The following is a 13,641-nucleotide window of genomic DNA, read 5'->3' on the forward strand; positions in this document are numbered from 1 at the left end:
ACGTCTAGTTTACAATTGAACAAATTATGACATGACTAAGCAGCTACCAAACCTAAATGTGATGGGAGAAATCATGCCTCTTTTTGTCCTGAACAATCCCTTCCACATCCAGTTCAATATTTCATACTTTTAATCTCAAATCTGGATCAACATCAAGCCGATTTCTACGCTTGTTCCTCATATAACAAAACGTCAAAAATGTTTGTTCACAAAGATACGTGGAACGAAAGCGAACTAGATATTTCAAAGCTTTTTCACCTAACTTCTTATAATCAGGGAAAACCTCCACCCAGAATTGATCCAGTCTATATTCTTTGAAAAATGATTTCAATGAACCATCACGAGTCACGTCAACAAGTGCATCTTGCTCTTCTGCAGGTAGAGTTGTTAGTTGTACATCACCACATCCAAAAGGATTCCTTATCGATGAGTTTTCAGGATCAGGTGCAGGGAAGTAATCTCTGAAGCTAGTCGCTAAATCATGCAGGTGCTTTCGGGCATGACGTCACCGTCGAAGCAAATGGAGCACGGGAGACGGCATATTTTCTTTTATTAAAATGCGGACCTTGCAGAGCTAATAGGTGAATGGTGCCGTGGACCCCCTGGGTGGGTTACGAGGACCCCCTGGGGTCCTCAGACCACCAAATAGAAACCACTGCTCTGGAGAATGAGAGAATTTATAAAAGCCAACCCTGACTGGATATGCTTTCGAAACGTGGTGCCTACCAGTACCCTACTGATGGATTTGATCTTAACTGCATATCAGTGAGAGAAAACAGTTTAGCCAGGGCAGTCATTAATGGATATGGTTCTTAATGGCACATTCATTCCCAACTTTCTTCTCGTATTGCTATTTCCAAAGGTTGTTTAACCCCGGCAAAAGTCCATATAACACACACATACACACCCCGTTTCCAATGGGCCTGCTTAGGCGACACTTCAGGCTCTATGCATACAGTATAAAACAATAAATATACACAACTAAAAACGAGGGGTCTGGAAACAAAGCCCTATGAACAGAGACTGAAAGAACTGGGCATGTTTAGCCTGGAGAAGAGAAGATTGAGGGGAGACATGAGAGCACTCTTCAAATACTTGAAAGGTTGTCACACAGAGGAGGGCCAGGATCTCTTCTCGATCCTCCCAGAGTAACGGGCTCAAGTTAAAGGAAGCCAGATTCCAGCTGGACATCAGGAAAAACTTCCTGACTGTTAGAGCAGTACGACAATGGAACCAGTTACCTGGGGAGGTGGTGGGCTCTCCCACACTAGAGGCCTTCAAGAGGCAGCTGGACAGCCATCTGTCAGGGATGCTTTAGGGTGGATTCCTGCATTGAGCAGGGGGTTGGACTCGATGGCCTTATAGGCCCCTTCCAACTCTACTATTCTATGATTCTATGGTTAGCAAAATTGTGGTTCTCTGGGGTTAGCACTAACCACAAGCCGTGCTGTTACACACAACACTTTAAGCCACGGTTAGAGCCGCTAACCCTGCTGCAGATGGTCCGACTGTGGTTCATGAGCGAGCAGGTTTAGCAAAAATCATCGCACAAGACACCTTAAGCCCTGCTGCTTAACCAAAAGCCTTAATTGTTTTTACTATTTTAAATTATATATTGTTTTAACTTGGTTCATGGTTTAATTTGTTTTTAGCTGTGTATATTTATTGTTTTATACTGTATGCTTTAATCTGTACGCTGCCCTGAGATCTTAACGATATAGGATGGGATACAAATGTATTAAATAAAAAAACGGCAGGGTTTAAGGGGTCTTCTGAACAGGCCCAATGCCTCATTCAAGGCTTTCAACAAATATCAGGCCAAGTGCCTCTGCTGCTAGGAACCTACCTGTACCCTACGCTTAACATCTGAGGCATCCCCTCACTATCACCTCCAGGGGAGGTTCAGAGGAGAGCAACTGCTGGGTTTAAGGGGTTTGTCCTCATAACGCACCAATTCTGTTCTTCAGAAGAAGCTACAGGAACTCACTACCACAAGATGTAGCAACAGCCACCAGTTTGGATGGCTTTAAAAGAGGATTGGACAAATTCCTGGTGGAGAAGGCTATCAGCGGCGACTAGTCCTGATGGCTAAGTGCAACCTCCAGTATCCAGGGCAGTAAGCCTGTGTGCACCAGTTGCTGGGGATCATGGGTGGGAGGGTGCTGCTGCACCATGTCCTGCTTGTGGCTCCCTGATCGACAGCTGGTTGGCCACTGTGTGAACAGAGTACTAGACTAGATGGACCCTTGGTCTGATCCAGCATGACTCCTCTTATGTTCTAACTTCTATAAGCCCTGACAATTGGCCATGCTGGCTGTGGCTGATGGGAGTTGCAATCTAAAACCTCTGGAGGGCACCAGATTGCCTATATCTGCTCTAGTCAATAGAGGGCTTCAGCTATTGGGCAGTATAGAAATGGAATGAATGAATGGATGAATAGAATAAGAAAGATCCCCATTGTTAAAGGCCATAAAATAGAATCATAGAATCATAGAATAGCAGAGTTGGAAGGGGCCTACAAGGCCATCGAGTCCAACCCCCTGCTCAATGCAGGAATCCACCCTAAAGCATCCCAGACAGCTGGTTGTCCAGCTGCCTCTTGAAGGCCTCTAGTGTGGGAGAAGACCCCACAACCTCCCTAGGTCACTGGTTCCATTGTCATCCTGCTCTAACAGTCAGCATATCTCCCCTTAGAAGATGATCACATGAATGAGCCTCTAATGTTGCGGGCGATATTACTAGGTTCTGTACTAGTAATCACAACGTACTGGCAGGCGGTCACCAGGAGGAGGGCCTTCTCTGCTGTGCCACCCCGGCAGTGGGATGAGCCCCGTAGAGAGGTTCGCCTGGCTTCTATGTTCTACTCTTTTCTATGCCTGGTGAAGACCTTTTTATTTTCCCACTTTACAGTTCGAACTCCACCATTGTGTGACTATGGGCCACTGTGGAGTTGAGCAAAATCCATTGCGACGTTTGATTGTCAGTTCCTTTGCCCTCTCTCCTCCCCCAGTCCTCCCGATAGTATCCCATCAGCCATTGCTGCGAAAAAAGAATCTCCTAGAGCGGCATTCTCTCCTTTCTACAGGGAACTCTGTAGGCAGTGGGAGAAGTCAACGCAACGGAAAACCCCACAGACCCTTCCACACAACAGCTGTTTAGGAACTCTCCTCTGCACAGCGTGGTTATTCAGCGTGGAGTGTTTAACCCCAACAAAAAATACCTTCACCATTGCGTGGAGTTTTCCTGCCAGGCAACACATTTCACAACGGTGGCGTCAAAACTCCACCGTGGAGTTCTAAAACCACCGTTGGGAAACATATTGTCTGAACTGAGCCTCTGAAGAGCACAGCCTCCTGAATCTATCGAGGCTCTCCTGGTGAGTCAGAACGTGGTTTTTACTGCGTCCTGGCTTGTGTGGGGAGACTCCATGGATACAAGAGACTCACCACTTCAGCCTGTCGCCCTCCAGAACTGAGATTCAGGATGTCTGAATAAGGTTAGGCTCCCTACTTCCTTCAAAGTCTCGTCTGAATAATATATATATTTTTTTAAAAAAAAAAGACTGTTTGGCAGCAGAAGAAAGCAAAAGATGGTGTTCAGAGAGGGCATTCCACAGCTAAAACCACTCAGATGTATTATTCAGGATCTACAGCCAGTCCTGGACAATAATGTTACAGGGAAGGGAGACTACCTCTTAAAATCTCAACCGTTGAGTGGAATTTTCACACTGCGTTGACTAACGTGTTGTCTGAACTGAGCCAGATTGTCGACCTCCATGAGTTAACGACAACAAATCTGACAACAGAGAGCAGACGGGCTCACACTCTCCTTCTCCTGAAGCATTTGCCCTCCTAGGGAGGTCGTGGGCTCTCCCACACTAGAGGCCTTCAAGAGGCAGCTGGACAACCATCTGTCAGGGATGCTTTAGGGTGGATTCCTGCATTGAGCAGGGGGTTGGACTCAATGGCCTTGTAGGCCCCTTCCAACTCTGCTGTTCTATGATTCTATGTTCAGGCTCAGAACCTCTAACAGTATTATTTACTGATAAACAAGAACAGGACCAGGGTTTCTCTGTAGCTCTCAGTCCAGGGCAATAGGATCCTTACCCAGAGAGGCCACGTCTCCTTGATTCTCCAACATGACTTCCCCGTCGTCCAGATCCAGCAGAGCTCCTCGGTGAAATGAGCAGGCCTCCTCCTCAAAGGATGCTGGAACATGGGGGGGGGGGGGGGAAAGGAGGAAAAGAAAGCATATTTCAGGTTTCCTCCCTGAGCAACTCCTAAAGGATCTATGCTTCCTTATTAAGAGCACCACCTTCCTTCTTTTTACTCTCCCCTTTCCAGTAATGTGGGGTTTAGGCTGTAGATGTAGGGTGAGTGACACTCCAGGCACTTTGGGTGTAATGTTTACTTTACTAGCAAAGTAAAACACGCAACTCACAAGAAAAAAATATCAATAGAGCTGAGTGATACAAAGGCATTAAATCATAGAATCATAGAATAGTAGAGTTGGAAGGGGCCTAAAAGGCCATTGAGTCCAACCCCCTACTCAATGCAGGAATCCACCCTAAAGCATCCCTGACAGATGGCTGTCCAACTGCCTCTTGAAGGGCTTAAGGTGTCTTGTGCGATGAATTTTGCTAAACCTGCTCACTCATGAACCACAGTCAGACCATCTGCAGCAGGGTTAGTGGCTCTAACCGTGGCTTAAAGTGTTGTGTGTAACAGCACGGCTTGTGGTTAGTGCTAACCCCAGAGAACCACAATTTTGCTAACCATAGAATCATAGAATAGTAGAGTTGGAAGGGGCCTATAAGGCCATTGAGTCCACCCCCCTGCTCAATGCAGGAATCCACCCTAAAGCATCCCGGACAGATGGCTGTCCAGCTGCCTCTTGAAGGCCTCTAGTGTGGGAGAGCCCACCACCTCCCCGGGTAACTGGTTCCATTGTCGTACTGCTCTAACAGTTAGGAAGTTTTTCCTGATGTCCAGCTGGAATCTGGCTTCCTTTAACTTGAGCCTGTTATTCCGTGTCCTGCACTCTGGGAGGATCGAGAAGAGATCCTGGCCCTCCTCTGTGTGACAACCTTTTCAGTATTTGAAGAGTGCTATTATGTCTCCCCTCAATCTTCTCTTCTCCAAGCTAAACAGGCCCGTTTCTTTCAGACTCTCCTCATAGGGCTTTGTTTCCAGACCCCTGATCATCCTCATTGCCCTCCTCTGAATCCCTTCCAGCTTGGCTGCATCCTTCTTGAAGTGTGGTGCCTAGAACTGGGTGCAGTTGATGAGGCCTAACCAGGGCTGAATAGACAGGAACCAGTACCTCACGTGATTTGGAAGCTATACTTCTATTAATGCAGCCCCAAATAACATTTGCTTTTTTTGCAGCCACATCACACTGTTGGCTCTTATTCAGCTTGCGATCTACAACCAGGGCCGGCGCTAGGACTAGGCAAGTCAGCCGTTCGCCTAGAGCGCTGACCCTGAGGGGGCGCCACAGGCTCCTGCTCGCGGGCGGAGCGAAGGGGAAGTAGGGCGGAGGCTGCCCACCTGCGGAGGCATCCCCCCTCCGGCCCGACTGGGCTGCCTCCTTCCCCGGCTCCGCCGCTGCCCACCGCTAACACCCAAGGCTCCCGCGGGCCCTGCGCTCCGCTCAGGTATGGGAGGCCGACGTCACGCCCCCTCCCTTCCCCTCCCCTCCCCTCCCTCCAGGGGCCACGGGCCCTGCACTTCTCTGGGGGAGCAACTGCTGGTCGCGACTCCTGCCTGGGCAGGGCCCAGCGGACCAGCAGCAGAAGCACCAGCACCATCGCGGCAAAGAGGTAAACAACGTGGTCTGTCCTTCTCCAGCGGCTGCATGCACGTGGCTGCCCAGGCCTGCTCTCCTGCCTGGGAGTCCAGCAGCCGAGCCAGCCATTCTCCTCCCCAACTATCCTCAGCCGCATGGCGCACGAGGCTTGAGCTCCCCAGGCCTGTCCAGCAACCCAGGGCTCCTGGCCATCACCATTCCTCAGCCGTGTCGTCAAGCGGCTTGATTTTGGGGCCTGCTCCAGTACGGCCCTTGTTCAATGGGTTTACTTGTTTCCATTCCCCCAATGCATGCTTTTCCTGGTAGTAAGCCCCATTGAGGGGGTTGGGGTTACTCCCGAGTAGGCGCGCAAAAGCCAGCTGGGGTCCTGTGCGCACTACTGACCTTGGAAATGCTGCATGCAGAGGATCTGGGTCTCTCCTGGGCTACTTATAGAGAGGGCTTCGTGGTCGGGGAAAAGATCGAGGGAAGCTGTGAGGAGGTGAGCGTTGGTGGATCAGTCTTCTTCTGGGGAAGGGATGAGTGATTCAAGCCCAGAAAGCCAAAATTGAAATTTGTGGCAGTCGTCTCCTCCTCCTGGGTCTGGCAGGATATTTTGGGCTTCTGAATTCTTTACCTTTTCCCCCTTTTAGGACTTAAACCTATGCATGTTCAAACAGAAAAAAAAACCCTTATAATCCAGTGGTTTCCCCCCCTTTCTGAACATGCATAGGATTGCATCCTTAGACTTATTATTATTATTAATAATAATAATAATATTTTTTTAAAAAATGGTATTTTAGCTTTTGTTCCAATGCTTGTAAGCCTCTTATCAAACATGAGTTATGGGGCAGACTTAAAATGTAAGAAAGAAATAGCCTTAAAATGCAATAATGCATGTTCAAATGCATTATTAAAATGCAAGAAATAGCCTTTTAAAATTAAACTGTGTTAAGCAGCCACTAAGGAAAAGATTCACTTTTAAAAACAAGAACTTTAATTATGGAGGATTTCTAGATACTCTGGAAAAATTTCATTGACCGCTGTTTGAGATGGTAAATTGAACAGAAAAGCTGCCAAGTGTGAAAAGTTTATTAAGTTTCCTTCCCTCATGCAGCCAGTGGTATTATGTCCTTGCTTTGACAAACAAACAAGCAAGGGGTAAATTGTATACTGCCCAAGGTTGTAGTATTCAAATTTAATTTGATTAATCATATTGACTTCAAAATTATATTTTCTAACAGTGCAATCCTAAACCTGTTTTGTCAGAAGTCAGTCCCATTGAGCTCAATGGGGCTTACTTCCTACTAAATCTATTTAGGAGCACAGCTTTAAGACTTGTTTTAATTGTCCTTATCCACCCCTGCATGACCAAAACTGGTAGATTATACGCAAAATAAAAACATATATGATCTTACTACAGGACAAGGAGGCAGACTGCTAGAAGAACATTGTACTCTGCTCTTTTTCTTAAGAGAGAGTTTAAACTTCACTCTCCTAACAGTGTGACATAAGTTTTTGTTCCGCTTTCTCTTCATATTCTTATGGATAAATTGCTGGAGGAGAAGGCTATCAATGGCTACAACCCTGATGATTACGTGCTGCCTCCAGTATCAGAGGCAATAAGCCTGTGTACACCATTTGCTGGGGAACATGGGTGGGAGGGTGCTGTTGCACCATGTCCTGCTTGTGGGTCCCTGGCCGTTGGCTGTTGTGTGAACAGAGTGCTGGACTAGATGGACCCTCGGTCTGATCCAGCAAGGCTCTTCTCATGTTCTTAGGCTTAATTCTATTTGGGCCATTTCTCCCCACATGCGTAACATAATAAAAGGAAAACAGAATAGTTCTTGAACAGCTGAATCGATCAAAGTTGGCAATTTGGTGTATGTGTGTGTATGTGCAAGTACCTTGCCTTGCCTAGGGCACAAAATGGTCTGGCACCGGCCCTGTCTACAACAATTCCAAGATCCTTCTCACTTCTAGTATTGCTGAGCCAAGTATTCTCCATCTTGTAACTGTGCATTTGGCTTCTTTTTCCTAGGTGTAGAACTTGGCATTTATCCCTGTTAAACTTCATTCTGTTGTTTTCAGCCCAACACTCCAGCTTATCAAGGTCACTTTGAAGTTTGTTTCTGTCTTCCAGGGGATTAGCTATCCCGCCCAATTTTGTGTCGTCTGCAGATTTGATAAAACATTTCCTGCACCCCCTCGTCCAAATCATTAATAAAAATGTTGAAAAGCTCTATTCCGTTTGCCTCTTCTCAAGAGCTGATTAGATACAAAACAGGGCAGGGCTCCTGCAGCTTTAACTGTTGGGGCGAAGAGGGAATTTCACCAGTTGCTGCAGGCACACAAACAACACCTGCAATACAACTGTTAAACACCTGCAATACGTCTGTTAAAGATGCGGGAGACCTGTCCTCCTTTCCATATGGTCACCCTAATATATAAAGGTTGGCCATAAAATGTGGATCCACAAAAGCAACAGTCCAACAAATTCCTGCTCCCCATCTGATGTCTAGGAAAACCCATAGCCAGCTCTCTGCGCCCTTTTCAAATCCAGTCCCATTCCAGACCCACACATACACCCCCCACACACACCGCCCTATGCTTTCTTCTTTTGTTCTCCCCACAGGCTCAATCTGCACATTCCCTTGGGAATGAAGGGCAAGAGGAAGGTGAGCTCCCTTGCAGAATAACCCAATTTTGCTCATTACTGCGGCTACTCTCCATAACAATACAGCTAAACTTGCCCAACCAGTTCGACTTACCTTATTCGTCTAAACCCCAAACGCAGAACAATAGCTTCAAAGGGAGGCGGAATGGTTTGCTCCTTTCTTCATCCCAGCAACCCTTGGGGCAACCGGAAACCACCGCAGCACTAACTGGGATATCCTCAGGCTCTTCCCATATTCCATGACATGACGCTTCGCTGCGTTGTGGAAAATTCCCACAGCCTTCCTTTCTGCTTCCCTGGCAAAATTAGGCTGGGCCCCTTTAAATCATTAACATGGGACAGGGGATTGAAAATGTCCCTTTCTTGGCAGCCTGGGCTTGCTATATTTTCAATGAAACAGCGCCATCTAGTGACCGAATTATAGCAGTACAGACCTCCATTGGTGGCCTTCTCCTCCAGGAATTGATCCAACCCCCTTTTGAAGCCCTCCAAATGGGTGGCCATCACCGCATCTTGCTGTACTGAATTCCAGTGTTTAACTGCGCTATGTGAAGAAGCAACATACATAAGAAGGGCCATGCTGGATCAGACCAACGGTTCATCTAATCCAGCACTCTGTTCACACAACGGCCGACCAGCCATCGGCCAGGGATGAACAGGCAGGACAGGATGCAACAGCACCCTCCCACCCATGTTCCCCAGCAACTGGTGCACACGGGGTTACTGCCCCGAATACTGGAGATAGCACACAACAACCCTCAGGGCTAGTAGCTGTTGATATCTTTCGCCTCCTCCAGGAATTTATCCACTACCACCCTTTTAAAGCCATCCAAATTGGTGGTGTGGAGGGACCCGAAACAACGGGTCCCTGTGGTTCACTGAGTGGTGGTCACAGACTCTCAAGACACAATTTCTCTCTCTTTAGAAGGTTTATTCAAGCAGCGCTGCAGGGTGACAGTCTCAGAAGACCTGATGAACTGCCCAAGGATTTTAGGAAAGGCTAACATATTTACAGGGTCAGTTCCCCTTAGATACAATGGCAGAACTTTCCCACCAAACATAATACAGCTCTGTAATACAAGAACCAATGAGAAGCAAAGCATTTAGGCATGTACAGAGTTTAAGTACTTCTCTGACTAGAATACACTACATCTATGGGTATTGCAACAGCTACAGGAAATACATCTCCATCTGTTTCTTTTTTCCGGTTATCTTGCCTTGCAGACATCTTACTCCACCCTCCAACTGCTGGAGTGGACACCGCCTGTCTTGTGACATGGTTTCAGCATCAGCTTAATCGTGAAAGCAATTTCAGCATTAAAAATACGTTTTAAAGAAGCAGGAAGCCATGAACTTTATGGTTTATACAGCTAATGATTTATAGAGCTATTTTCCTATACTTATGGGCATAGTCAAAGAACCACCCAGCTTGATTTCCTCAACAGTGGCCATCACTACATCCTGTGGTAGTGAGTTCCATAATTTAACTATGTGCTGTGTGACGAAGGGCTTCCTTTTATTTGTCCTGGATCTCCCATCAATCAGTTTCATGGGATCACCCCACTGGGTTCTATTATTCTGAGGGAGGGAGAAAAATGTCTCCCTATCCGCATTCTCCACACCATGCATAATTTTGTACACCTCTATCATGTCTTCCCATGCCCTCCTTTTTCCAAGCTAAACAATCCCAGTTGATGTAACCTTCCTTCGTAGGGCAGATGCTCCAGCCCCTTAATCATTTTAGTTGCCCCTTTCTGCACTTTTCCCAGCTCTATAATAGCAATGGGCCTGTTCAGAAGACATGCACAGCGAGGAGATTTAAATCTTTATTCTAACAGTCTCCCAGGTGAGCTGCTTTGAATTCCCAGGTGGAGTAATGCTTCCCTATGGCACGGCTGAAACAGGGCAGGTGAGAGAGGATGCCTGTTCTCAACCCCACAAGAACAGGGGCACATTTCTGCCTGTGTTTGGAACGAAGAACCCCAACCAAGGACACTCCATCCCGGATTCTCCTCTTGGCTGTGTGGCTCCTAGAGGCTACAGCGATTTGTTTTCTTCAAGGCAAACTTGGCATTTAGCAATATGTAATTAGCCAGGGTTTGTTTTCGTATGTTTTTGTGGTTTAAAATTGTATGTTTTTGAGATTTAAACATTTTCTATATTGTTTTTAAGTGTTTTTATCCTGTGTAAACCGCCCAGAGAGCTTCGGCTATCGGGTGGTATAAAATGTAATAAATGTAATAAATAAACTGTATTCCTTTATATTAGGTGACTGAGAGGCTATCTATATGTTCTGTAAGCCCCAAGGAGGCTCCGTGGCGGCGCTTTCCAGAGAAACCCCACATATTCCAGCTGGACATCAGGAAAAACTTCCTGACTGTTAGAGCAGTACGACAATGGAATCAGTTACCTAGGGAGGTTGTGGGCTCTCCCTCACTAGAGGCCTTCAAGAGGCAGCTGGACAACCATCTGTCAGGGATGCTTTAGGGTGGATTCCTGCATTGAGCAGGGGGTTGGACTCGATGGCCTTGTAGGCCCCTTCCGGCTCTGCTATTCAATGATTCTATGATATTAAAAGTCGGGGACTTACCCTGACTTCTCAGGATGGAGTGAGGTGAACACGGCCCTTCGGCCGTCTGACCTCGCTCCATCCTCAATGCAGAGGTGTTCCCAGGAGGAAGGCAACCCCTGATTGGTCGCTTTCTGCCCGGGCGGAGGGCGGGCCGGCGAGCCAAATTGCCACCGGAATGCCCCTACACTGCCTTCAGCATTGGGATTAGCCGCGGCCACCCTGCAGCAGCAAAAGAACAGGGTTTTGGAAGAAGCGGTGGCAACTCGGCATCGTCAAGGCTTCCTCCAGCACTAAGAAAGATGGAGGGAAAATTTAGTTTCCTCCTCAGCTGCCTTTTTGTCTTCTAAAAGGCACCTGCCCAGTTCTCTCCAGGCAACAGGCCGTGAACCACCCATCTTCTGACTTGCAAGTAACAGGAGGCTGAGGAGGACCAATGTGGCACAATGGGTCCGCATGTCTGGCTGTTAACCAGAAGGATGGTGGTTCAAGCCCACCCAGGGATGGCTGTGGGTGCTCTACCCTTGACAAGGTGGCCGAGTGGTGAAGGCGATGGACTGCTAATCCATTGTGCTCTGCACGCGTGGGTTCGAATCCCACCCTCATCGACACTTTTCTTCATTGGTTGAAGGCCCTGGGGCCAAAATGTTTGGCTAGCGTCAGCCGGATTCGAATACGGACCACGGGATTGGATAAATTCTGGAGGAGAAGGCTGTCAATGGCTACTAGTCCTGATGGCTATGAGCTGCCTCCAGGATCAGAGGCAGAAAGCCTGTGTGCCTTGCATGACATAAAGGAAGTGTCCCTCTGGGCAGCGCCCACCAAAGTGAGACAACTTGGTAAAAAGAGCTCAACACTCAACACACAGAAACTGTGGGGTTGAACCTAGGACCTTTAGCTCCTCAGAGCAACATTCTCCCAGACGAGATGCTTTTGGCTGCCCACAGAAGGGGGGGGGGAGAATACTTTGTGTCCCCCTTACAAATGAGGCTCAAAAAGGAGAAGAGAGGATGTCCAAACCCCCTCCCACACACACACAAAAAGGATGTTTCTGCCCGGTTTCAACCGGGGACCTTTTGCGTGTGAGGTGAATGTGACAGAAACAGTGTAGTGAGTCATGGCTGCTGCCCTGTGATTGAAAGCACGCTCCATATCTGAGCATGGTGTGAGGTGGAATTTAAAAAAAGAACAATAAGGTACCACCCAAGAAAAGTGTGCCACAGAAAGCCGCTTTGCCTCCCTGAGAAAGCGCAGGTGTGCACAGCTCAGATCCCCCGTTGCAAAAGCAGAGGGTGCTGCAAGCCAAAGCTGCCTTCTCTGAGGCTCGAACTCAGGACCTTCAGATTATGAGACTGACGCGCTGCCTGCTGCACTAAGAAGGCTGCAGGGGGAAGCAGCCTGAGTACCTTTTGCCTGCAAATCCATCCCCACCGTGGCCAGAAGATGACAACTTGATAGGCACTCGACCTCAGGAAAAGTAGGCAGGAAGCAAAAGCCTTCCCCAGCTGGATTTATTTATTTATTTATTTATTTATTACATTTCTATACCGCCCAATAGCCGAAGCTCTCTGGGCGGTTCACAAAAATTAAAACCACAGTAAAACACCCAACAGTTTAAAACACAATTACGAAATACAGTATAAAAAGCGCAACCAGGATAAAACCACACAGCAAAGTTGATATAGGATTAAAATACAGAGTTAAAACAGTAAAATTTAAATTTAAGTTAAAATTAAGTGTTAAAATACTGAGTGAATAAAAAGGTCTTCAGCTGGCGACGAAAGCAGTACAGTGTAGGCGCCAAGCGGACCTCTCTGGGGAGCTCGTTCCACAACCGGGGTGCCACAGCGGAGAAAGCCCTCCTCCTAGTAGCCACCTGCCTCACTTCCTTTGGCAGGGGCTCATGGAGAAGGCCCCCTGTAGATGATCTTAAGGTCCGGGTAGGTACATATGGGAGGAGGCGTTCCTTCAGATAACCTGGCCCCAAACCGTTTAGGGCTTTAAATGTCAATACCAGCACTTTGAATTGGGCCCGGACCTGGACTGGCAGCCAGTGAAGTTGTAAAAGGACTGGCGTAATGTGATCTCGCCGGCCAGTCCCTGTTAATAACCTTGCTGCCCTGTTTTGCACCAGTTGAAGTTTCCGGACCGTTTTCAAAGGCAGCCCCACGTATAACGCATTGCAGTAATCCAAACGAGAGGTTATCAGAGCATGGATAACTGTAGCTAAGCTATCTCTGTCCAGATAAGGGCGCAGCTGGTATATCAGCCTGAGCTGATAAAAGGTGCTCTTTGCCACTGAGTTCACCTGTGCCTCAAGTGACAGTTCTGGATCCAAGAGCACCCCCAAACTACGGACCCGATCCTTTAGGGGGAGTGCAACCCCGTCCAGGACAGGGCAAACATCACCTCGCCGGACAGAAGAACCACCCGCTAACAGTACCTCCGTCTTGTCTGGATTGAGTCTGGATATCGAACCCAGGCTGTGGCAGGGAGAGCATCAAATCCTGACCACTAGACCACCAGGGAGAAAGGTGAAGTAAAAGGGCTTTACAGCCCAGTTTCTCAACATCATCCAATGAATCGAAGCCTCAGAGAAAATCAGCCT

At 47.7% G+C, this 13,641-nt stretch overlaps 1 protein-coding gene and 2 non-coding genes across 3 annotated transcripts in view; 1 reads left to right on the forward strand and 2 right to left on the reverse strand.

Moving 5' to 3' along the window:
• LOC134395601 (zinc finger protein 585A-like) overlaps positions 1-13,641 on the reverse strand; it is a 33,277-nt gene that overhangs the window by 3,064 nt on the left and 16,572 nt on the right. The window contains exon 3 of the mRNA XM_063121760.1: positions 4,107-4,208. Coding sequence (XP_062977830.1) covers positions 4,107-4,208 — 102 coding nt within the window. The remainder of the gene's footprint in view (positions 1-4,106; positions 4,209-13,641) is intronic.
• Positions 11,560-11,641, forward strand: TRNAS-GCU (transfer RNA serine (anticodon GCU)). The gene has a single exon. It is a non-coding gene; the product is annotated as a tRNA-Ser (tRNA).
• On the reverse strand, positions 12,343-12,415 carry TRNAM-CAU (transfer RNA methionine (anticodon CAU)). The gene has a single exon. It is a non-coding gene; the product is annotated as a tRNA-Met (tRNA).

Source organism: Elgaria multicarinata, chromosome 3, assembly GCF_023053635.1.
Source record: "Elgaria multicarinata webbii isolate HBS135686 ecotype San Diego chromosome 3, rElgMul1.1.pri, whole genome shotgun sequence".
NCBI classification, from domain to species: domain Eukaryota; kingdom Metazoa; phylum Chordata; class Lepidosauria; order Squamata; family Anguidae; genus Elgaria; species Elgaria multicarinata.